Genomic DNA, 18,876 nt, shown 5'->3' with positions numbered 1-18,876 from the left:
ATAGCATCCCCTGCCCCACGGCCCCCCTGCCCCATAGCATCCCCTGCCCCACGGCACCTACTGACCCACAGCATCTCCTGCCCCATAGCATCCCCTGCCCCACGGCACCTACTGACCCATGGCATCCCTTGCCCCACGGCCCCCCTGCCCCATAGAATCCCCTACCCCATAGCCCACTGCCCCACAGCATCCACTGCCCCATGGCACCTACTGCCCCACGGCATCCCCTGCCCCATAGAATCCTCTACCCCATAGCCCACTGCCCCACAGCACCTACTGACCCACGGCATCCACTGCCCCACAGCATCTCCTGCCCCATAGAATCTCCTACCCCATAGCCCACTGCCCCACGGCATCCACTGCCCCACGGTCCCCCTGCCCCATAGCATCCCCTGCCCCACGACATCCACAGCCCCACTGCCCCACGGCATCCACTGCCCCATGGCATCCCCTACCCCACGGCACCCACTGCCCCACAGCATCCACTGCCCCATAGCCCCACTGCCCCACGGCACCCACTCCCCACAGCACCCACTGCCCCACGGCAGAGCAGAGGTTAACCAGCCCCCCAGCCCCCCCGGAACTCCGGGCCCCACGCACCGTGGTCACCGCGCCCCACGGCGCCCGCTCCCCGTCTGCCAGCGCCGTGGGGCGTCACCCCCCCCGGCACCCCGCTTCCGCCTTCCCCCTGCCACCGCGGCACGGGGGGGGCACCGGGGGGGGAAACCGGGGGGGACATGTGCACACACAGACACACACACGCGTGTGCTCACTCCCCCCACGTGTGTGTGCACACGCGTCATGAACACCCCTGGGGCACACACGTGTGAGCGCACACGTGTGTCTGCCCAAACACGTGTGTGCAACCCCCCCGGCTGTGTGTGCACACGGGCAGGGACACACATGAACACGCGTGTGCACACGTCATGAACACCCCTGAGTGCACATGTGTGTCTGCCCAAACATGCGTGTGCGACCCCTGGCTTGTGCACACACACCCCATGTACACACAGCAACGGACACACACGAACACGCGTGTGTGCACACACGCATCACCCGTGGCACACGCAGAGTGTGCACATACACACGCACAGCACGTGGCACATGCAGAGCACACACACGCGTGTGCGCACACGCCTTGCACACAGCACAGAGCACAGACACACGCGTGTGCGCTCACCCGCTGGTGCGCACGCCTGGCACGTGGCACAGGCACACACAAACACGCGTGTACACACGCGTGTGCACACCCCACCCCCCCAAACACCCCCGCAGACACACGGGGGGGGCTCAGCACCCCCAACCCCCCCCCCCCCCGCCCCCCCTCACACCTGCACGAATCCTTGTGCCTCCCGGCGCCTCCCAGTTCCTCCCAGTTCCTCCCAGTGCCACATCCGGCTCCCGGCGCAGCCCAGCCCCCCCCCCCCCGCACCCCACACCGGGGTGCCCCCCCCTCTAACCCCCCCCCCCCCCGCCGTTCCCGGGGTCCCTACCGCCGTGCGTGACTCCGGCGAGGCCTGGCCTTCGGGGAGAGACGCCCGCGCCCCACAGCGCCCCACAGCACCCCACACCGCCCCACGGCACCCCACAGCGCCCCACAGCACCCCACAGCGCCCCACAGCACCCCACACCGCCCCGGGGCCCCCTGCCCCCCCCCGACCCCCCCGCGCTTGGCACGGCCGCCGGTGCCGGCACGGGATCGCCCGGACAAAGGGCCCCTTTCAGCCCCGCGGGGACAAAGGTCCGGCTCCCAGCCGCTCACCAGTAAGACACCAGTAGCTCCCAGTTCCGCCCTGCGGCTCACCGGGAACTCCCAGTGCTCCCCCCGCCACCCCCAGCGACTCCACCAGTAAGACACCAGGAGCTCCCAGTTCCGCCCTGCGGCTCACCAGTAACCCCCAGTGCTCACCAGTGACCCCCCAGTGCTCACCAGTGGCTCCCAGTGACCCCCTGGTAGCCCCCCAGTAACCCCAGTGCCCCCCCCGCCACCCCCAGCTACTCCACCAGTAAGACACCAGGAGCTCCCAGTTCCTCCCTGCAGCTCAACAGTAACTCCCAGTGATCACCAGTAGATCCCAGCCCCTCACAGTGCCCCCCAGTAACCCCAACAACCCCCCCAGCAGTTCCCAGTCCCACCCAGTAACACCAGCACCCACCCCCCATAGCCCCCAGGGACTCCACCAGTAGCACCCAGTTCCTCCCTGCAGCTCACCAGGGACGCCCAGTGCTTACCAGTAACCCCCCAGTGACTCTCTGATAGCCCCCCAGTAACCCCAGTGCCTCCCGCCACCCCCAGCGACTCCACCAGTAAGGCACCGATAGCTCCCGGTTCCTCCCTGTGGCTCACCAGTGACCCCCCAGTGCTCACCAGTGGCTCCCAGTGATCACCGGTAGATCCCAGTGCCCCCTCCCCGAAGCTCAGTCCCGACCCCCCTCCACCCCCCCCAAAATGCTCCAACTTTATTCCAAATCTTTGCTTTTATTGCACCGGTGACCCCCAAAACCACCTGCCCCCCCCGAATCCTCCTGCCCCCCCCGACCCTGAACCCCCCGGGATCAAGACCCCCCCAGACCCTAGGGTAGGTTGGGGGGACCCCAGCACCCCAAGGGGGGGTCCACCAAAGGCCCCCCCCCACCCCGGGCAGGGCTGTTGCTGGGGGGGGGGGTCGTGGGGGGGTGCCGAGGGGTCCCGGGCGGGATGGCTCAGGGGGGTTCAGGGGGCCCCGGGGAGGGGGGGGGGGGGGCTCAGGTGGGTCCCGGGGGGGGCGTCTCCGGGGCCCCCCCGCGGCGGCAGCAGGTGATGAGGTACTGGGGGTACGCCTGGGTGTCGTTGAAGATGACGAAGATGTTGGGGTTCCGGGGGTTGTCCACCAGGCTGTCGTAGCGCCGGGGGGGGCCGGCCCCCTCTTCCCGCAGCGGGGGGGCCCGCAGCCCCCGCCCCCCCAGGGCGAAGGCCCCCGTCAGCACGGTGGCCAGGAAGATGAACTTGTGGCCTTGGGGGCCGGGGGGCGAGTAGCGGTCCTGGGCCGAGAGCCGGGCCTGCGCCGAGAAGTACACCCCCAAACCGTACAGCGCCGCTGGGGGGCACAGCGGGGGGGGCGTGTGTCAGAAATGGGGCGCAGGGGGGCACCGGGGGGCAGGGGGTGCTGGCGGCGATGCCGTGCCCCCCCAGCGGCGGTGCCCAGATGGGTGACACCGTGTCCCGACTGGCAATGGGGTGCCCCAGTGGGAAACGGGGTGCTCCAATGGGGAATGGGGCGCCCTGACTGGGAATGGGGCGCCCTGACTGGGAATGGGGTGTCCCAGCTGGAAGCCTCAATGGGAAATGAGGTGCCCTGATTGACAACAAGGTGCCCCAGTAGGGAATGGGGTGCCCTGACTGGTAATGGGGTACCCCAATGGGGTGCCCGAATGGGGAATGGGGTGCCCAGATCAGCAATGGGGTGCCCCGACGGGGAATGGGGTGCCCTGATGGGGAATGTCATGTCCCAACTGGGAATGGGGTGCCTCGACTGGGAATGGGGTGCTCCTACTGAGGAATGGGGTGCCCTGACGGGGAATGGGGTGCCCCAGTGGGGAGCCTCAATGAGGAATGAGGTGCCCCAACTGGGAATGGGGGTGCCCTGATTGGGAACGGGGTGCCCCAGTAGGGAATGGGGTGCCCTGACTGGTAATGGGGTACCCCAATGGGGTGCCTGAATGGGGTGTCCAGATCAGCAATGGGGTGCCCCAACTGGGAATGGGGTGTCCCAATGGGGAATGTCATGTCCTGACGGGAAATGGGGTGCCCTGACTGGGAATGGGGCACCCCAGTGGGGTGCCCCTATGGGGAATGGGGTGCCCTGATGGGGAATGTCATGCCCCGACTGGGAATGGGGTGCCCCGACTGGGAACGTTTTGCCGCACTGGGCTGCCCAGACAGGCCATGGGGTGTCGGGATGGGCAATGGGGGTCCCCAACAGCCGATGCCGTGGCTGGATGGGCAGTGGGGGTCCCTGACGGGCAGTGGGGTCCCTGACGGGCAGTGGGGTGCTGGGATGGGCAGCGGGGGTCCCCGATGGGCAGTGGGGTCCCCGTGGGGCGGTGCCGTGCCCCCCCTTTCCCCCCGCTCACCGTTCCTGCCGCAGAAGCTGCGGTCGAAGCCGTGGCGGCAGATCTGGCGGCTGGCGGCGGGGGTGGTGCCGTGGAAGAGCCATCGCTCGGGGGGGACCCCGGGGGGGCAGCCCCGCGCCACGCTCCCCTTCTTCAGCTGGTACTGCTGGTACAGCAGCGGGTGCACCAGCTTCTCCACCTGCCGGGGGGGGGGGGGGGGAACCGCAGCGTCGGGGGGGCTCTGCCGCCCCCACAACGGGGGGTCCCCGTCTGCGTGCGTCCCCCCCCTTCCCCGACCCCCCACCCCGGCGCCGCCGGCACCCACCTTGACGATGCCGATTTTGCCGTGGAGCTCCTCCAGCGTCTGGTAGAAGCGGGTGACGGCGTCGCGGAATTCCTCCGAGTCCTCGGGCAGGGGCAGCAGCCGCACCTCATCCTCATCGTCCTCCTCATCCTCATCCTTCTTCTCCTGCTCCTCCTCATCCTCCTCCTCTTCCTCTTCATCATCATCATCATCATCATCCCCCAAACCTGGCACCTCCAGACCTGCCGGACGCGGCACCTGGTGAGCACCAGTATGGCACAGCGTGGCACACCGTGGCGGGGCAGGAGCGGCACCACGGCACCGTCCTGGTCACACCACGCCACGGTGGGGCAGGACCAGCCCCATGGCACCATCCTGGTCACACCACGCCACGGCCGGGCCAGACTGGCACCGCAGCACCGTCCTGGTCAACCGGTGTCATGGCATGGTAGGACCAGCCCCACGGCACCATCCTGGTCACACCACGCCATGGCACGGTAGGACTGGCACTGTGGCACCGTCCCGGTCAACTGGTGCCGTGGTGGGGCAGGACCGGCCCCGTGGCACCATCCTGGTCACACCATGCCATGGCGGGGTAAAACTGGCACTGCGGTACCATCCTGGTCACACCACACCATGGCAAGGCCAGACCAACACCATGGCACCGTCCTGGTCACATGGTGCCATGACAGGGTAGGACTGGCACTGTGGCACTGTCCTGGTCAACTGGTGCCATGGTGGGGCAGGACCGGCACCATGGCACCATCCCGGTCAGATCATGCCGTGGTGGGGCCAGACTAGCACCATGGCACTATCCCGGTCACACTGTGCCATAGCATGGTAGGACCGGCACCATCATGGTCACACCACACCATGGCGGGGCAGGACTGGCACCATGGCACCATCCTGGTCACCCGGTGCCATGGCAGGGCAGGACTGGCCCCATCCCGGTCAACCAGTGCCATGGTGGGTCAGGACCAGCACCGTAGCACCGTCCCAATCACACCTCACCATGGCAGGGCAGCACTGGCACCATGGCACCATCCCTGTCAAGCAGTGCCATGGTAGGGCAGAACCGGCACCATCCCGGTCACACTGTGCCATGGTGGGACCAGACCCGCTTCACGGCACCATCCTGGTTACACGGTGCCATGGCAGGATCACACTGGCATCGCGGCACCATCCTGGTCAACCAGTGCCATGGCAGGGCAGGATCGGCTCCATGGCACCACTCCGGTCGCACGGTGCCGTGGCGGGGCAGGACTGGCACCGCGGCACAATCCCGGTCACCCGGTGCCGTGATGGGACCAGACCCGCACCATGGCACCATCCCGGTCACGCGGTGCCATGGCACGGTAGGACCGGCACTGCGGCACCGTCGTGGTCAACCGGTGCCGTGGTGCGTCAGGACGGGCACCGCGGTGTCCCCGGCACCGGGGTGACTCACCGAGGGGGGGGCTGCGTGCCGGGGGTGGGCTGGGCGAGAGGGGGCTGCCGCCGTCGAACTCCTCCCGCGCGCGCTGGCAGTGGAGGGTCCCCGCGTCCCGCCGCCGCCGGGACCCCTCCGGCCGCGCCGCCGCCTCGGGGGGGTCCCAGCGCAGGGGACCCCCGGGGGGGTTCAGGCGTCGGAGGAGGCGGCGCAGGTCGCGGGCGGCCGGGGGGGTGTAGGGGGCGAAGCCGCGCAGGACGGCGGCGTCGGGGCGCAGGTGGAGGCGGACGGCGTGCCGGCGCTGCAGCAGGGCCAGCCACGGGCGGCACCGCGCCGGCAGCGCCCGCAGCCCCTCGCCCCGCACCGCCTGCGCCCGCTGCAGCCCCCCCAGCGCCCGCTGCAGCGCCCGCGCCACCTCCCCCGGGGAGGAGGAGGAGGAGGAGGAGGAGAAGACCGTCACCCGCGCCGTGTCCGCCGCCGGCAGAGCCTCCTCCAGCGAGGCCGCCATCGCCGCCAGCAGCCCGGCATCTTCCTCCTCATCCTCCTCCTCCTCCTCCCGCTGCTGCTGCTGCTGCAGGGAGAGCGCCACGGCCTTCGCCAGCTCCTCTTCCTCGCGCCCCCTGTTCTCCATGGAGCGCTGGATGGCCAACAGCATCCGCGCCTCCTCCTCCTCCTCTTCCTCCTCTTCCTCCCGGTGCCCGCTGGGAGGCTGGGACGAGGGGTCCCCGGGGGGTGGCGGGGGGTCCCCGCGGTCGGGGCGCAGCGCTGCCATCAGCTCCTTGATCTCCTCTGCCGGGGGGAGCCAGGCCTCAACCGAGGGTCCCCGCCGCGGCGGGTGGGGGGGGACACCGGCGCCCGTGTCCCCCCCAGAGGGGACCCCACGTCCCCCCTCACCGATGTTGGAGCGAAGGCCGTCACCATCATCACCCTCGGCGTCCTCGGGCAGGTCCCGGGTCGGGGGGTCTCGGCAGCAGCTCGGGGGGAGCAGCTCCATCAGCTCCAGCTGCGGGGACAAGGGAGGGGGGGGCACAAGCTGCCATCACCGGCACCACACCGGCAGCAGGGACCGGCACGGCGCCCCCCCGGGGGGCACCTGGGGATCCCCGGGGGGTACCCGGGGGTCTGGGGGGGCTTACCTAGGGATCTAGGGGGGGGTACCCGGGGGTCTGGGGGGGTTACCTAGGGGGGTACCTGGAATTCTGGAGGGGGGTACCTGGGGATCTAGGGGGGGGTACCCGGGGGTCTAGGGGGTACCTGCGGTTACCTGAGGGTCTGGGGGGGGGGCACCCGTGGATCTGGGGGGTACCTGGGGATCTGGGGGGATACCAGGGGTTACCTGGGGGTCTGGGGGGGTACCTGGGGGTCACCTGGGGATCTGGGGGGGTACCCGGGGTTACCTGGGGATCTGGGGGGGTACCCTTGGGGTTACCTGGAGGTCTAGGGGTGGTACCCGGGGGTCTAGGGGGGATACCTGGGCATCTGAGGGGGTACCTGGAGGTCACCTGGGGATCTGGGGGGGTACCTGGGGATCTGGGGGGGTACCCCGGGTTACCTGGAGGTCTAGGGGTGGTACCTGGGGGTCTGGGGGGGATACCCGGGCATCTGAGGGGGTACCCGGAGGTCACCTGGGGATCTCGGGGGGATACCCAGGGGTCACCTGGGGATCTCGGGGGGGTACCTGGGGGTCCGGGGGCTCCCAGTGGACGCCGTCCAGGTCGATGACGCACTGGAAGCGACTCTCCAGGCGCTGGATGAGGCTCTGCCCCCCCTGGTCCCGCAGGAACCGGGCCACGCCAGGGAACTGCAGCGTCACCCCCTGCGCCCCCACGCTCCCCAAAAGGCTCTGCAGGAACTCGGCCGCCCCCCGGCACCGGCCCGGCTCCCCCCTCACCTGCCGGGGGGGAACGGGCCATCAGGACGTGCCCACCCCCTCACCGCACCCCCCCCACCGCGGCGGTGACGGGGACACCCGGAGCTGGGGGGGCTCACCCGGAATCCAGCGACGTCCCCCCCCTCCAGGGGCAGCAGGGACACCTCGGGGGGGATGCTCCCCAAAAGGTCCTGGTGGTGCCGCTGCAGGAACCGCAGCGCCCCCGGCTCCGCCGGCACCAGCACCTCCTCCTGCGCCCCCCAGGGCGGCGACGGACCCCCCGCCTCCTGCCACCGGCCGGCGGGGGCCGTGTCACCGTCCCCCCCGGGGAAGGCGGCCGGGGGTTCCACCGGCAGAGGGGTGGTAGGGGCCGGGGGGGGCACATCTGGTGAGGGGGCCATGTCTCTCGGGGGGGCTGGGGCTGTGTCCGGCGGGGGGGTCACCTCCAGTGGGGGGGCCATGCCTGGTCGGGGGGTCTCACCCAGCGCAGTGGCCGTGCCCAGTGGGGGGGTCACCTCCCATGGGGTGGCTGTGTCCGGTCGGGGGGTCTCACCCAGCGCAGTGGCCGTGCCCAGTGGGGGGGTCACCTCCAGCGGGGTGGCCGTGCCCGGCAGGGGGGTCTCGCCTTGTGGGGGCATCTCGTCTGGTGGGGGGGTCTCGCCCCCCTCCAGCACCCCCAGGAAGGGGTAGTGGGGGGCGAGGTGCAGCTCCATGTCCCGCAGCCGGTGGGGTCTCTGCAGCACCCGCTCTGCCACTGCGGGGGGGGGAGAAAGGAGGGGGGCAGCCGGCGGACCCCCCGCCACCGCCCCGGCAGCCAGCCTGGGGCAGGGGGAGGGGGGGGGTGGGTGTGCGTGTGTGTGTCCCGTTGCCCCCCCCCAACCCGCGTCCCCGCTCACCTGCATGCTCCTGGAAGGTGACGATGGCGGCGGTGCCCCCCGGCAGCACCCGCGCCCCCCGGACGCGGCCCCCGCCGCTGCGCCGGTTCTCGAAGTAGAGCTCCAGCAGGTCGGGGCTCAGCACCGGCGCCGCCGCCCGCACCAGCACCCCCGGCACCCGCGGCGCCCGCAGCAGGGACACCCCCAGACCCTCCCCACGGGCCCCCGCCGACGCCAGCTCTGCCGGGAACCGGGACGGTGGGGGCCGTCACGCCGAGGGGAACCCCCCGCGCTCACCCGCACCGCCCCGCACCCCAAAACACCGCCCCGAGGGTCGCGGCTGCCCAGCAGCACCCCAGACCCCGCACCCCAAAATGCCACCCTGGTGCTGCAGACCCCCCATACCCCAAAATGCAGCCCCAGGGGTCCCGGCTGCCGAGCAGCACCCCAGACCCCGTACCCCAAAACACTGCCCAGCACCAGTGCTGCACCCCAGACCCCGCACCCCAAAATGCCACCCTGGGGCTGCAGACCCCCTACCCCAAAACACCGCCCCAAGGGTCCCAGCTGCCAAGCAGCACCCCAGACCCCGCACCCCAAAATGCCACCCCAGCACACTACCAGCACCAGCACTGCACCCCAAAACCCCTCCCTGGTACCACCGGCACCGGTGCTGCACCCCAAGCCCAGCACCCCAAAATGCCCCCCCGGGGGTCCCAGCTGCCGAGCAGCAGCCGAGACCCCGCACCCCAAAACGCTGCCGCAGGACACTACTGGCACCAGCACTGCACCCCAGACCCTGCACCCCAAAACTCCTCCCTGGTGCCACCAGCACCAGTCCTGCACCCCAGACCCTCCCCCGGCAGCTCGGGGAGCGCAGTGTCCCCCCCCAGGGGTGCCCCCCCGTACCCACCTTGGGGGGTGATGGGGTCCCGCAGCTGCAGCAGCCCCCAGCCGGGCGCGGGGCCCCGGCTCACCCCGAAGGTGCCGGGGGGACGCCCCAGCAGGGCGCCCAGGGCGGGCTCCAGCTCCTCGGGGGGGGTGCGGGGGTCCAGCCCCCCCAGCAGCAGGCGGTGAGGGTCCCAGGGGGGGGCCGGGCGCACCTGCAGCATGGCCCCCCCCAGATGGTGTAAGGGCTGGGTCAGCACCCTCTCAGCATCTGGGGGGGGGACACGGGTGTCACTGGGGGTGGGGGGCAGTGCCCGAGCCCACCCTGCACCGGGAGCCCCTGGGGGGCACAGCACCACTCACCAGTGCTCCCAGTGGGACTGGGGTGCCCCATGCACCCAATCCCAGTACAACCAGTAAGACTGCCCCCCCCCCCCCTTACACCCCCACCCAGTGCTCCCACTTGGGGACTGAAGCCCCTTCCCACCCCAACCCAGTGCTCCCAGTGGGACTGGACCCCCCCTACACCCCATCCCAGTGGGGACTGGAGCCCCCCCTCACCCCATCCCAGTGCTCCCAGTGGGACTGGAGTCCCCCCCACCTCATCCCAGTGCTCCCAGTTGGGACTGGCCCCCCCTGTACCCCGTCCCAGTGCTCCCAGCCCCGCCACCCCCCCGCTCACCCTGGGGGTTCTCGAAGGTGAGGAAGAAGAGGGTCCCGAGGCGCTGGCAGCTCCGGACGGGGCCCCCCCGCGAGCGCCGCCGGCTCTCGAAGTACAGGACCAGCAGCTCCTCGGGGGTGTCGGGGGGGGCGCCCCCCACCTCCAGCACCCCCTCCTCCATCTGCCCACACACACCTTGAGAAGGGGGGGGGACACACCACAGATCGACACGCACCCCCTCCACCAAGGATCCCACCCCACGCGTGACCCCCAAACCCCACGTTCCCCCCTCCCCACCCCCCATCCCCGGCCCGGGGCCCCCAACGCCCCCGGAGTTGTGGGGCGGGACCATCCCTGCTGAGTCAGAGCCCCCCCCCCCCCCGAGCCCCTCAGCCCCGGGGCAGGGACCCCCCCACTCTGGGGAACCCCACGTCCCAAGGCAGGGACCCCCAGAGCCCCACATCTATGGGGCACGACGCCTCCTCAGCCCCCCCCCTAGGCACAGGGCAGTCCCCACGCAGCCCCCCAGCCCCGGGGCAGGATACCCACCGCCCCCCCCGCGCCGTGAGGCAGGACCCCGCAGCCCCACACCCCGGGGCAGGGACCCCCAAAGCCCCACACTCCCGGGGAAGGAGCCCCCCGACCCCGGGACAGGCCCCACGCAGCCCCCCAGCCCCGGGGCAGGACCCCCCAGCCCCACAGCTGTGGGGCAGGAGCCCCCCAACCCCGGACAGGCCCCACACAACCCCACAGCCGTGGGGCAGGAGCCCCCCCAGCCCCGGGACAGGCCCCAAGCAGCCCCCCCCGCCGTGGGGCAGGACCCCACGCAGCCCCGCGCCCCCCTCCCCCCGCCACTCACCGGCCCCTCGGCTCCGCCCCGGGCAAGAAACGAAACCGAAAGTGGCCGGGAAGGGGAAGTGCGAGGGGGCGGGGCCTAGAAGGGGCGGGGCCTCTAGGGGGCGGGGCCTGTGCTCGGCCCCAAGCGAGACACCGGGGACCCAGGGCAGCCAGGTCCCGCCCCTCCCCGCAGGCCCCGCCCTTCCCCTCAGGCCCCGCCCCTCTCCGCAGTCCCCGCCCCAGCGCGGCGGAGGGGGCGGAGCCAAGCCGCCACAGCCCCGCCGCGCAGCCCCGCCCTTCCCGTAGTCCCCGCCCAAAGAGGGCGGAGCGCTACCTCAAGTCCCCGCCCCCTCCATAAGCCGCGCCCCTTCGCCCGGCCCCCAGCGCTGGCTGAAGCCCCGCCCCTCTCTAAGCCCCGCCCCGCCCGAAGCCCCGCCCCGCCCGGAGGCCCCGCCCACCGCGGAGGGGAGCGGAGGCAGCGCTACCGCACGGTGAGCGGGGGGGGGACACACACCGGGAGGGGGGGGTCTCGGTGCACCGGAGGGGAGGGAGGTGTCACGGTGGAGGGGGGGGGGCACGGGGGAGGCCCCCGAGCGCGGTTGTCCCCCCCCCCCCCGCCCCGCTCTGCCGCATTCCGCAGCGGGGGGGGGCACGGGGGAGGGGAGGGAAGGGGAAGGGAGGGGGGGGGCAACCGAGCGGGCCCCGAGCGGGCCGGGCCGGGCCGCAGTGCGGGACCCCGCTGCGGTGGGCACCGGGGGGGCCCCCCCCGGTCCGTGTGTGTATCCCCCCCCCCGCCGGGGGGGATTAGGGTTGTTGCTGCCGTAAATAGGCCGCGCTGGGGCTTTACCGGCAAAGCGGCTTAACGGGGGCGGGGGGGGAACCGGCGGGGGGGGGGCCAGCAACCCCCTGCCCCCCCCGCCCCCCTACCCCCGAGCGCCCCCCCCCGTGTGGGGAGACCCCCCTGTCCCCTGTCCCCCGCCGGGGGGTGCTCCCCGTGCCGGGGGGTCCCTGCCCTTCCCGGGGGTCCCCGGGCCGAGCCGGGGGGGGGCAGCCGCGGTGCCGCATGGCCGAGCCCCCCCCCGGCCTCCCCAGCCCCCCGGCACCGGGCCACGGCGTCACGCGGGCCACGAGCCACCGGCCAGCTGGGTGTCACGGGACACCGAGCTGTCACTGCCCACGGGGGCTCTCACTGGCCACGGGGGGGGCTGTCACTGGCCAGGGGGGCTGTCACTGGCCACGGGGGGGGGGTGTCACTGGCCAGGGGGGCTGTCACTGGGGCCACGGGGGCTGTCAGTGGCCAGAGGGCTGTATCAGTGGCCAGGGGGGCTGTCAGTGGCCCAGCAAGCTGTCACTGGCTAGAGGGCTGTGTTGGTGGCCAGGGAGGGCTGTCACTGGCCCACGGGTGGCTGTCACCAGCTACCGGGCTGCCACTGGCCGGGGGGGGGCTGTCACTGGTCAAGGGGGACAGTCACCAGCTGGGCAAGCTGTCCCTGGCCAGGGGGGGGGCTGTCACTGGCCAGAGGGCTGTGCCAGTTGCCAGTGGTGGCTGTCACTGGCCAGGGGGGGGCTGTCACTGGCCAGAGGGCTGTGCCAGTTGCCGGTGGTGGCTGTCACTGGCCAGGGGGGGGCTGCCACTGGCCGGGGCGGGGGGCTGTCAGTGGCCCAGCAAGCTGTCACTGGCCAGGGGGGCTGTCAGTGGCCGAGAGGGGGCTGTCACGGCCGGGGGGGGCTGTCACCGGCCAGCGGGGGGCTGTCACCGGCCCGTCCCGGCGCTGGCACGGGCTGCTGGTGGCCCCGTGCCCGGTGACACCGGTTCCCGGCTGCGGCACCGGCTCCGGCGGGGGGCCCGCCATGGCGCAGGCCTGATGGCCGCCAACCCTGCGGGCGGCCGCCTGTCCCCGCCGCCGCACCGGCCGCCACCGCCACTCCCCGGGGGTCCCGGGGGGACGCTGGGGGTCCCGGTGCGGGGTGGGGGGGGGGGATGGAGGAGGCCGCGGACGGGCCCCGCCGCCATGGCCCGGCCGGGGCAGCCGCGGGGGGTCGCCATGGCAACGGCCCTGCCGCCGGGCGCCATCTTGTGCGGGCCCGGGGGAGCCGGGGGGCCGGACCCACGAGTGTGGGGTGAAGGAGAGGGGGACCCCCAAATGCGGGGTTGTTGGACGGGGGGGACACCCAAGTGTGGGGTGATGGAGGGGGGGACCCCCAAGTGTGGGGTGATGGAGGGGGGGACACCCCCAAGTGTGGGGTGATGGAGGAGGGGGACACCCCCACTGTGGGGTGATGGACAGGGAGGACCCCCAAGTGTGGGGTGATGGAGGGGGGGGGCACACCCCCACTGTGGGGTGATGGACAGGGAGGACCCCCAAGTGGGGGGTGATAGATGGAGGGGAAACCCACTGGACTGGCGGCGGGGGGGAGAGAGGCCGTGGGGGGGTGATGGATGGGGGGGGAGTTACGGCCCGGGGGGGGACGATGGCCGGGGGGGGTGGTAATTATGGCTGGGGGGGGCGATGGCCGTTGTCTCTGACCCCCCCTCTCTGCTCCCCACAGCTGAGCGCCGCAGCCAGCCCGGGACTGGGGGGGGCCACCATGTCCCACGAGAAGAGCTTCCTGGTGACGGGGGCCGAGGGCTTCCGGGGCCGCAGGCCACGGCCCCCCCCGCCTACGCCCAGCCCCCCTACCCCCCCCGCGGCCCCCTACCCCCAGCCCCACTTCGCCCCTGGGCCCTACAACCAGCCGGGGGGCTACCCACAGGGGCCGGGGCCGTACCCCCCCGCTGGGCCATACCCCCCCCCCGGGGCCGTACCCCCCCGCCGGGCCATACCCCCCCGGTCCGTACCCCCCCCCGGGCCCGTACCCCCAGGGCCCCTACGGCCAACCCCCCTACGCCCAGCCCCAGCCCATGGTCCCCGGAGACCAGGACTGTAAGTGATGGGGACGAGGGGGGGGGGGCGTATGGGGGGGGGGACTGGGATGGGAGGGGAACATGGGGGAGTCCCGGGGGGGGGAGAATGGCCTGGGGCGGGGGGGGGGGGGGGGAAAGGAGGGGGAGCTCCAACCTTGAGGGGGGGAAAGGTCTGGGGGGGTCACTCAGGGGAAATTCTATCCTGGGGGGGGAAGTTCCGTCCTGGGGGGGGTCCCAAGGGGGAGACTCCATCTTGGGGGGGGGGGGGGAAAGGGGGACACTCTGTCCCAGGGGGGAGGCTCTGTCCTGGGGGGGAACAGAGCAGGAATCCATTCTTGGGGGGGGGGACGGACATGGGGTGCTCCAGGGAAGCGGTCCTGCCCCATGAGCCCCCCCCACCCAGGCCTGCCTTCCCCCGTGGGGGGGGTCACCCAGAGGAGGATGCCGGGAGCGGGGGGGGGCACAAGAGCCCCTCTCCCCCCTCCCATGGGACCCCCTCCAGCCCTGGCGCCAGACCCACCACGGGGCAAGTGGCCAACCCGGGTGGGGGGGGGGGAAGGGGGGTGAGGGCTCCATGTGATGCTTGCAGCCCCCCCCGACCCCTCTTCGTTTGTGTGTCGTCCCCCCCCCCCGCCGTGTCCCCGCAGCCCCCCTGCACAGCACCTACCACGAGGACGGCCCCCCCTCCTACTAACGACAACCAGGACTTCCCCACCGCCCACTGGGATGACAAGAGCGTCCGGCAGGCCTTCATCCGCAAGGTGGGGGACAGGGAGGGTGGGGGGGGACGTGCAAAGAAGGGGGGGACACACACACACATTTTGAGACCCTGACACCTCCCCCTGTGGCCCCCCCCCCCCCCCAAAAGGTGTTCCTGGTGCTGAGCCTGCAGCTGAGCGTCACCTTCGCCTTCGTCGCCGTCTTCACCTTCCTCAAAGGCGTCAAGGGCTTCGTGCAGCGCAACGTCTGGACCTACTACGTCTCCTACGCCGTCTTCTTCATCTCCCTCATCGTCCTCAGCTGCTGCGGGGACTTCCGGCGCAAGCACCCCTGGAACCTGGTGGCCCTGGTAAGGGACAGCCCCACCTCGCCCCCCACCCCCACCCCGCCGGCTGGGGACACCCCCCAGGGTGGGTTTTGGGGGGGACAAAGTTGGAGGTGGCTGAGGATCTGGACCCGAAACGAAGGGTGTTGGGGACTGGTGTCACCAGGACACGGTGTGAAGTGACAAAGTGGGGGGGGTGGCAGCACCTCAGGAACACCCCCGCCTGGGGACACCCCCGCCCAGGGACACCCCCGCCCGGGGATGCCCCCCAGGGTGGGTTTTGGGGGGACAAACTCAGAACTGGGTGAGGATCTGGCCCAAAACGAAGGGGCGTTGGGGAGGGATGTCACCAGGACGCGGTGCTGGTGACAGAGTGAGGGGGTGGTAATGCCCTGGGGACACCCCCACCCGGGGACACCCCCCAGGGTGGGTTTTGGGGGGGCAAACTTGAAGCCGGCTGAAGATCTGGCCCCAAAACGAAGGGTGTTGGGGAGTGGTGTCCCCAGGACGCAGCGTGGGGTGACAATGTGGGGGGGTGGCAGCCGAGCCGGGGTGACGCAGCGGTGACGGGGTGTCTCTGTGTGTGTGTGTGTGACCCCCCCAGTCCATCCTGACGGTCAGCCTGTCCTACATGGTGGGGATGATCGCCAGCTTCTACAACACTGACGCCGTCATCATGGCCGTGGGCATCACCGTCCTCGTCTGCTTCACCGTTGTCATCTTCTCCCTCCAGGTCAGCGCCGGGGGGGGGACTTTGGGAGGATGGGACACCCCCCCCCGGCTCCCTGCTGCGGCTGAGGGGCTCTGAACCAGACATACAACCCCCCCCAGTTCCCTACTGGGGGGCTCTGAACTGGGTGTATGACCCCCCCGGCTCCCTGCTAGGACTTGGGGGGGGCTCCAAACTGGGTGTATGATCCCCCCCGCCTCTCTTCTGGGGGTGGGGGGCTCCGAACTGGGCATATAACCCTCCCCCCCAGCTCTCTGCTGGGACTGGGGGCTTCAAACTGGGAGTACGACCCCCCTGGCTCCCTGCTGGGGGGCTCCAAACTGGGAGTACAACCCCCCCGCTCCCTGCTGGGACTTGGTGGGGGGGGCTCTGAACTGAGTGAGTGACCCCCCTGGCTCCCTGGTGGGGCCGGGGGGGGCTCTGAACCAGGTGTAGGACCCCCCCCCATCTCACTCTGCCCCCTCCCACAGACCAAGTACGACTTCACCTCCTGCCGGGGGGTGCTCATCATCTGCCTGGTGGTCCTCATCGTCTTCTCCATCCTCTGCATCTTCATCCGGAACCGCATCATGGACATCATCTACGCCTCCTTGGGGGCCCTGCTCTTCACCTGCGTGAGTCCCGGGGGGGCCAGACCCCCTGGAGCCCTCCCCTGGGGGGGGACAAGCCATTGTGGGGGGCACTGAGCCATTGCTGGGCGGCACCAAGTCATCGGTGGGGGTTTCAGGCTGTGGGTGGTGGGATGGGAGGTGAGGGACCCTCTTGTGGGGTGGCTTCTCGGTTGTGTGGGATGCTGCTGCCCCCCCGAGTGTCACCCCCCCGGGTGGGTGGAGAATGGCTGGATGGCGGAGCTCGGAGGGTTGGGACCACCAGCCCAGGGTCCAGTTGGAGGCCCGTGGCTAGTACTGGGTCCTGTTCAGCATCTTCATTGACGACCTGGGTGGGGGGACAGGTCGGGACAGGGGAGAGGACACCAAGGTGACACCCCAGAGGGTCATGCCGCCAGCCAGCAAGATGGACACACTGGAGACGAACCTCATGGGGTTCAACCAGGGCAGGTGTAGGGTCCTGCATCTGGGGAGGAACCGCCCCATGGACCAGTGGAGGTTTGGAAGGGGCAGTGAGGGACCTCATGGGGTTCAACCAGGGCACCTTCCCCGGGGAGGAACCACCCCATGGACCAGGACAGGTTTGGGGGTGACCTGCTGGGGAGCAGCTCTGCAGAGGGGGACCCTGGAGTCCTGGGGGACACCAAGTTGCCCATGGGCCAACAATGTGCCCTGGTGGCCAACGAGGCCAGTGGTCTCCTGAGGTGGCCAGCAGGGGGAGGGAGGTCATCCTCCCTTTCTGCTCTGCCCACATGTGGAGCACTGGGACCAGTTCTGCCCCCTCCCCCCCCAGCCAGTTCCAGAAGGACTGGGAACTGCTGGGGAGAGTCCAGGGGGGCTGCGAGGATGATGAGGGGCTGGAGCATCTCTTGGCTGAGGGACCTGGGGCTGTTCAGCTGGAGAAGAACAGACTGAGAGGGGACCTCATCGATGCTGATGAACATCTAAAGGGTGGGGGGCAAGAGGAGGGGGCCAGACTCTTCCCAGTGGTGCCCGGGGACGGGACAAGGGGCGACGGGCACAAACTGGGACACGGGAAATTCCAAAAAAAATCAGGGAAAAGGTCTTTCCTGTGAAGGTGCCAGAGAGGGTGTGGAGTCTCCTTCTCTGGAGATCTTCAAACCCCCCCTGGACGCATCCAACCTGCTCTGGGTGGCCTTGCCCTGGTAGGGGGTGGGACTGGGGGATCTCTAGGGGTCCACCCCCTACCCCTGACAATGCCCCCCCCCCGTTTTTGTGTGCCCCCCCCCCCCAGTTCCTGGCGGTGGACACGCAGATGATCCTGGGGAACAAGCAGCTGGCGCTCAGCCCCGAGGAGTACATCTTCGCCGCCCTCAACCTCTACACCGACATCATCAACATCTTCCTCTACATCCTGGCCATCATCGGGCGGGCCAAGGAGTAGCCTCTGGGGGGGGTGTGTGTCCCCCCCCCCTCCTCCTCGCCGGTGTGTCCCTCCCCATCCCCCCCGGCGCACGCGTGTCCCGGTTCCTGCCCCCCCCTGCCCCGTCCCCTGTCCCCGCAGCCGGTTTCGTTTGGTGTCACCACACATTCCCCCCCTCCCCTCAACGGTTCCCCCCCCCTTTAGCGTTTCTTTCACCCCCCCGGCTCCTGCGGGGGCTCACCGGCCCCGGGGGGGCACAAAGGGGGGGGGTGACAGCTCTGTCCCCTCGTCGGGAGGTGGGTGTGAGGCCGGTGCCCGCCGGGGAGCTGCAGCCCCCCCTGTGCCCCCACCCCAGCAGCCTCCTCCCCCCCCCCCCCCGCTGTGAATACAGCCATGTCCCCCCCCCCCCTTGCGTTGAACGAGGACTGGAAGCACTTTGCCCCCCGCCCGTGGTGGAGCTCGTCCCCCCCCTCCATCCCGCTCCCCCCGGGGTCCCTGCACTGGCCACCGGGCACTGCTAGAGGGTCCCTGTGGGGACCCGTGTCCCCCCCCCGGGGCCTGAGCCGCCGTCCCTGCCCCGGCAGCGGGGGGGTCCCAGCCCCAGCCCCCCCTGGCCACGGCCCCGTCCCTGCCCCGTCCTGTGGCTCCCGCTGTCAATAAACCCCCGTCTAGTTCAGCCCGGCCTCCGGCTCTGATTCCCCCCCTCCGACGCCAGCATGGGGGCTACCGGCCACGGGGCTACTGCCCCCCCCCGCCATCCTGCTCCCTGGGGACACGGGGACACTTTGGGGATGGGCTTTGTCCCACGTCACCCATCTCCTCTGTGTCCCTGGGGTGTTGCAGGCTCCGCACTGCGCAGCACCCGGGGTCGGTCACCGGTGGCACTCGGTGTCGGTCACTGGTGGCACTGGGGGTCAGTCACTGGTGGCACTGGGGGTCGGTCACTGGTGGCATTTGGTATCAGTCACTGGTGGCCCTGGGGGTTGGTCACTGGTGGCACTTGGTGTCGGTCACTGGTGGCACTTGGTGTCGGTCACCGGTGGCACTGGGGGTTGGTCACTGGTGGCACTGGGGGTCGGTCACTGGTGGCACTTGGTATCAGTCACTGGTGGCCCTGGGGGTGGGTCACTGGTGGCCCTGGGGGTCGGTCACTGGTGGCACTCGGTGTCGGTCACTGGTGGCACTTGGCCACCGGTGGCACTTGGGACTGGTCACCGGTGACAGTCAGTGTTGGCCACCAGTGGCACT

At 71.0% G+C, this 18,876-nt stretch overlaps 2 protein-coding genes across 2 annotated transcripts; one reads left to right on the top strand and one right to left on the bottom strand.

Annotated features, from left to right (window-relative positions):
* Positions 1–2,745: 2,745 nt before the first annotated feature.
* On the bottom strand, positions 2,746–12,809 carry PARP10 (poly(ADP-ribose) polymerase family member 10). Its single transcript, XM_074144736.1, has 12 exons — positions 12,638–12,809; positions 10,141–10,314; positions 9,484–9,729; positions 8,592–8,810; positions 8,283–8,449; positions 7,815–8,171; positions 7,504–7,716; positions 6,720–6,828; positions 5,716–6,614; positions 4,418–4,552; positions 4,114–4,291; positions 2,746–3,077 (listed from the first exon to the last, which is right to left on the bottom strand). Exons 1-12 carry the CDS (start codon positions 12,807–12,809, stop codon positions 2,746–2,748), a joined length of 3,201 nt encoding a protein of 1,066 aa, XP_074000837.1.
* Positions 12,810–13,545: 736 nt separating this feature from the next.
* Positions 13,546–17,649, top strand: GRINA (glutamate ionotropic receptor NMDA type subunit associated protein 1). Its single transcript, XM_074145125.1, is given in 8 exon segments — positions 13,546–13,745; positions 13,747–13,880; positions 14,509–14,552; positions 14,554–14,622; positions 14,730–14,930; positions 15,511–15,639; positions 16,107–16,250; positions 17,500–17,649. Coding segments are annotated over 8 exon segments (1,071 nt in total).
* Positions 17,650–18,876: the final 1,227 nt, after the last annotated feature.

Source organism: Numenius arquata, chromosome 3, assembly GCF_964106895.1.
Source record: "Numenius arquata chromosome 3, bNumArq3.hap1.1, whole genome shotgun sequence".
Taxonomy (NCBI): domain Eukaryota; kingdom Metazoa; phylum Chordata; class Aves; order Charadriiformes; family Scolopacidae; genus Numenius; species Numenius arquata.
The sequence above is the reverse complement of the archived record's forward strand: the minus strand, read 5'-3'. Positions and strand labels throughout refer to the sequence as shown.

Excerpts from the sequence above, each read along its gene's own strand:
- PARP10 (XM_074144736.1), bottom strand. The coding sequence starts at position 12,809 with ATGGCGGGCCCCCCGCCGGAGCCGGTGCCGCAGCCGGGAACCGGTGTC. Across the intron at positions 8,172-8,282 it reads GCACGGCCACCCCGCTGGAG|ACCCCCCGACCAGGCATGGC; the intron begins GTGACCCCCCCA and ends GCGCTGGGTGAG. Across the intron at positions 3,078-4,113 it reads CAGCTTCTGCGGCAGGAACG|CGGCGCTGTACGGTTTGGGG; the intron begins GTGAGCGGGGGG and ends TGTGCCCCCCAG.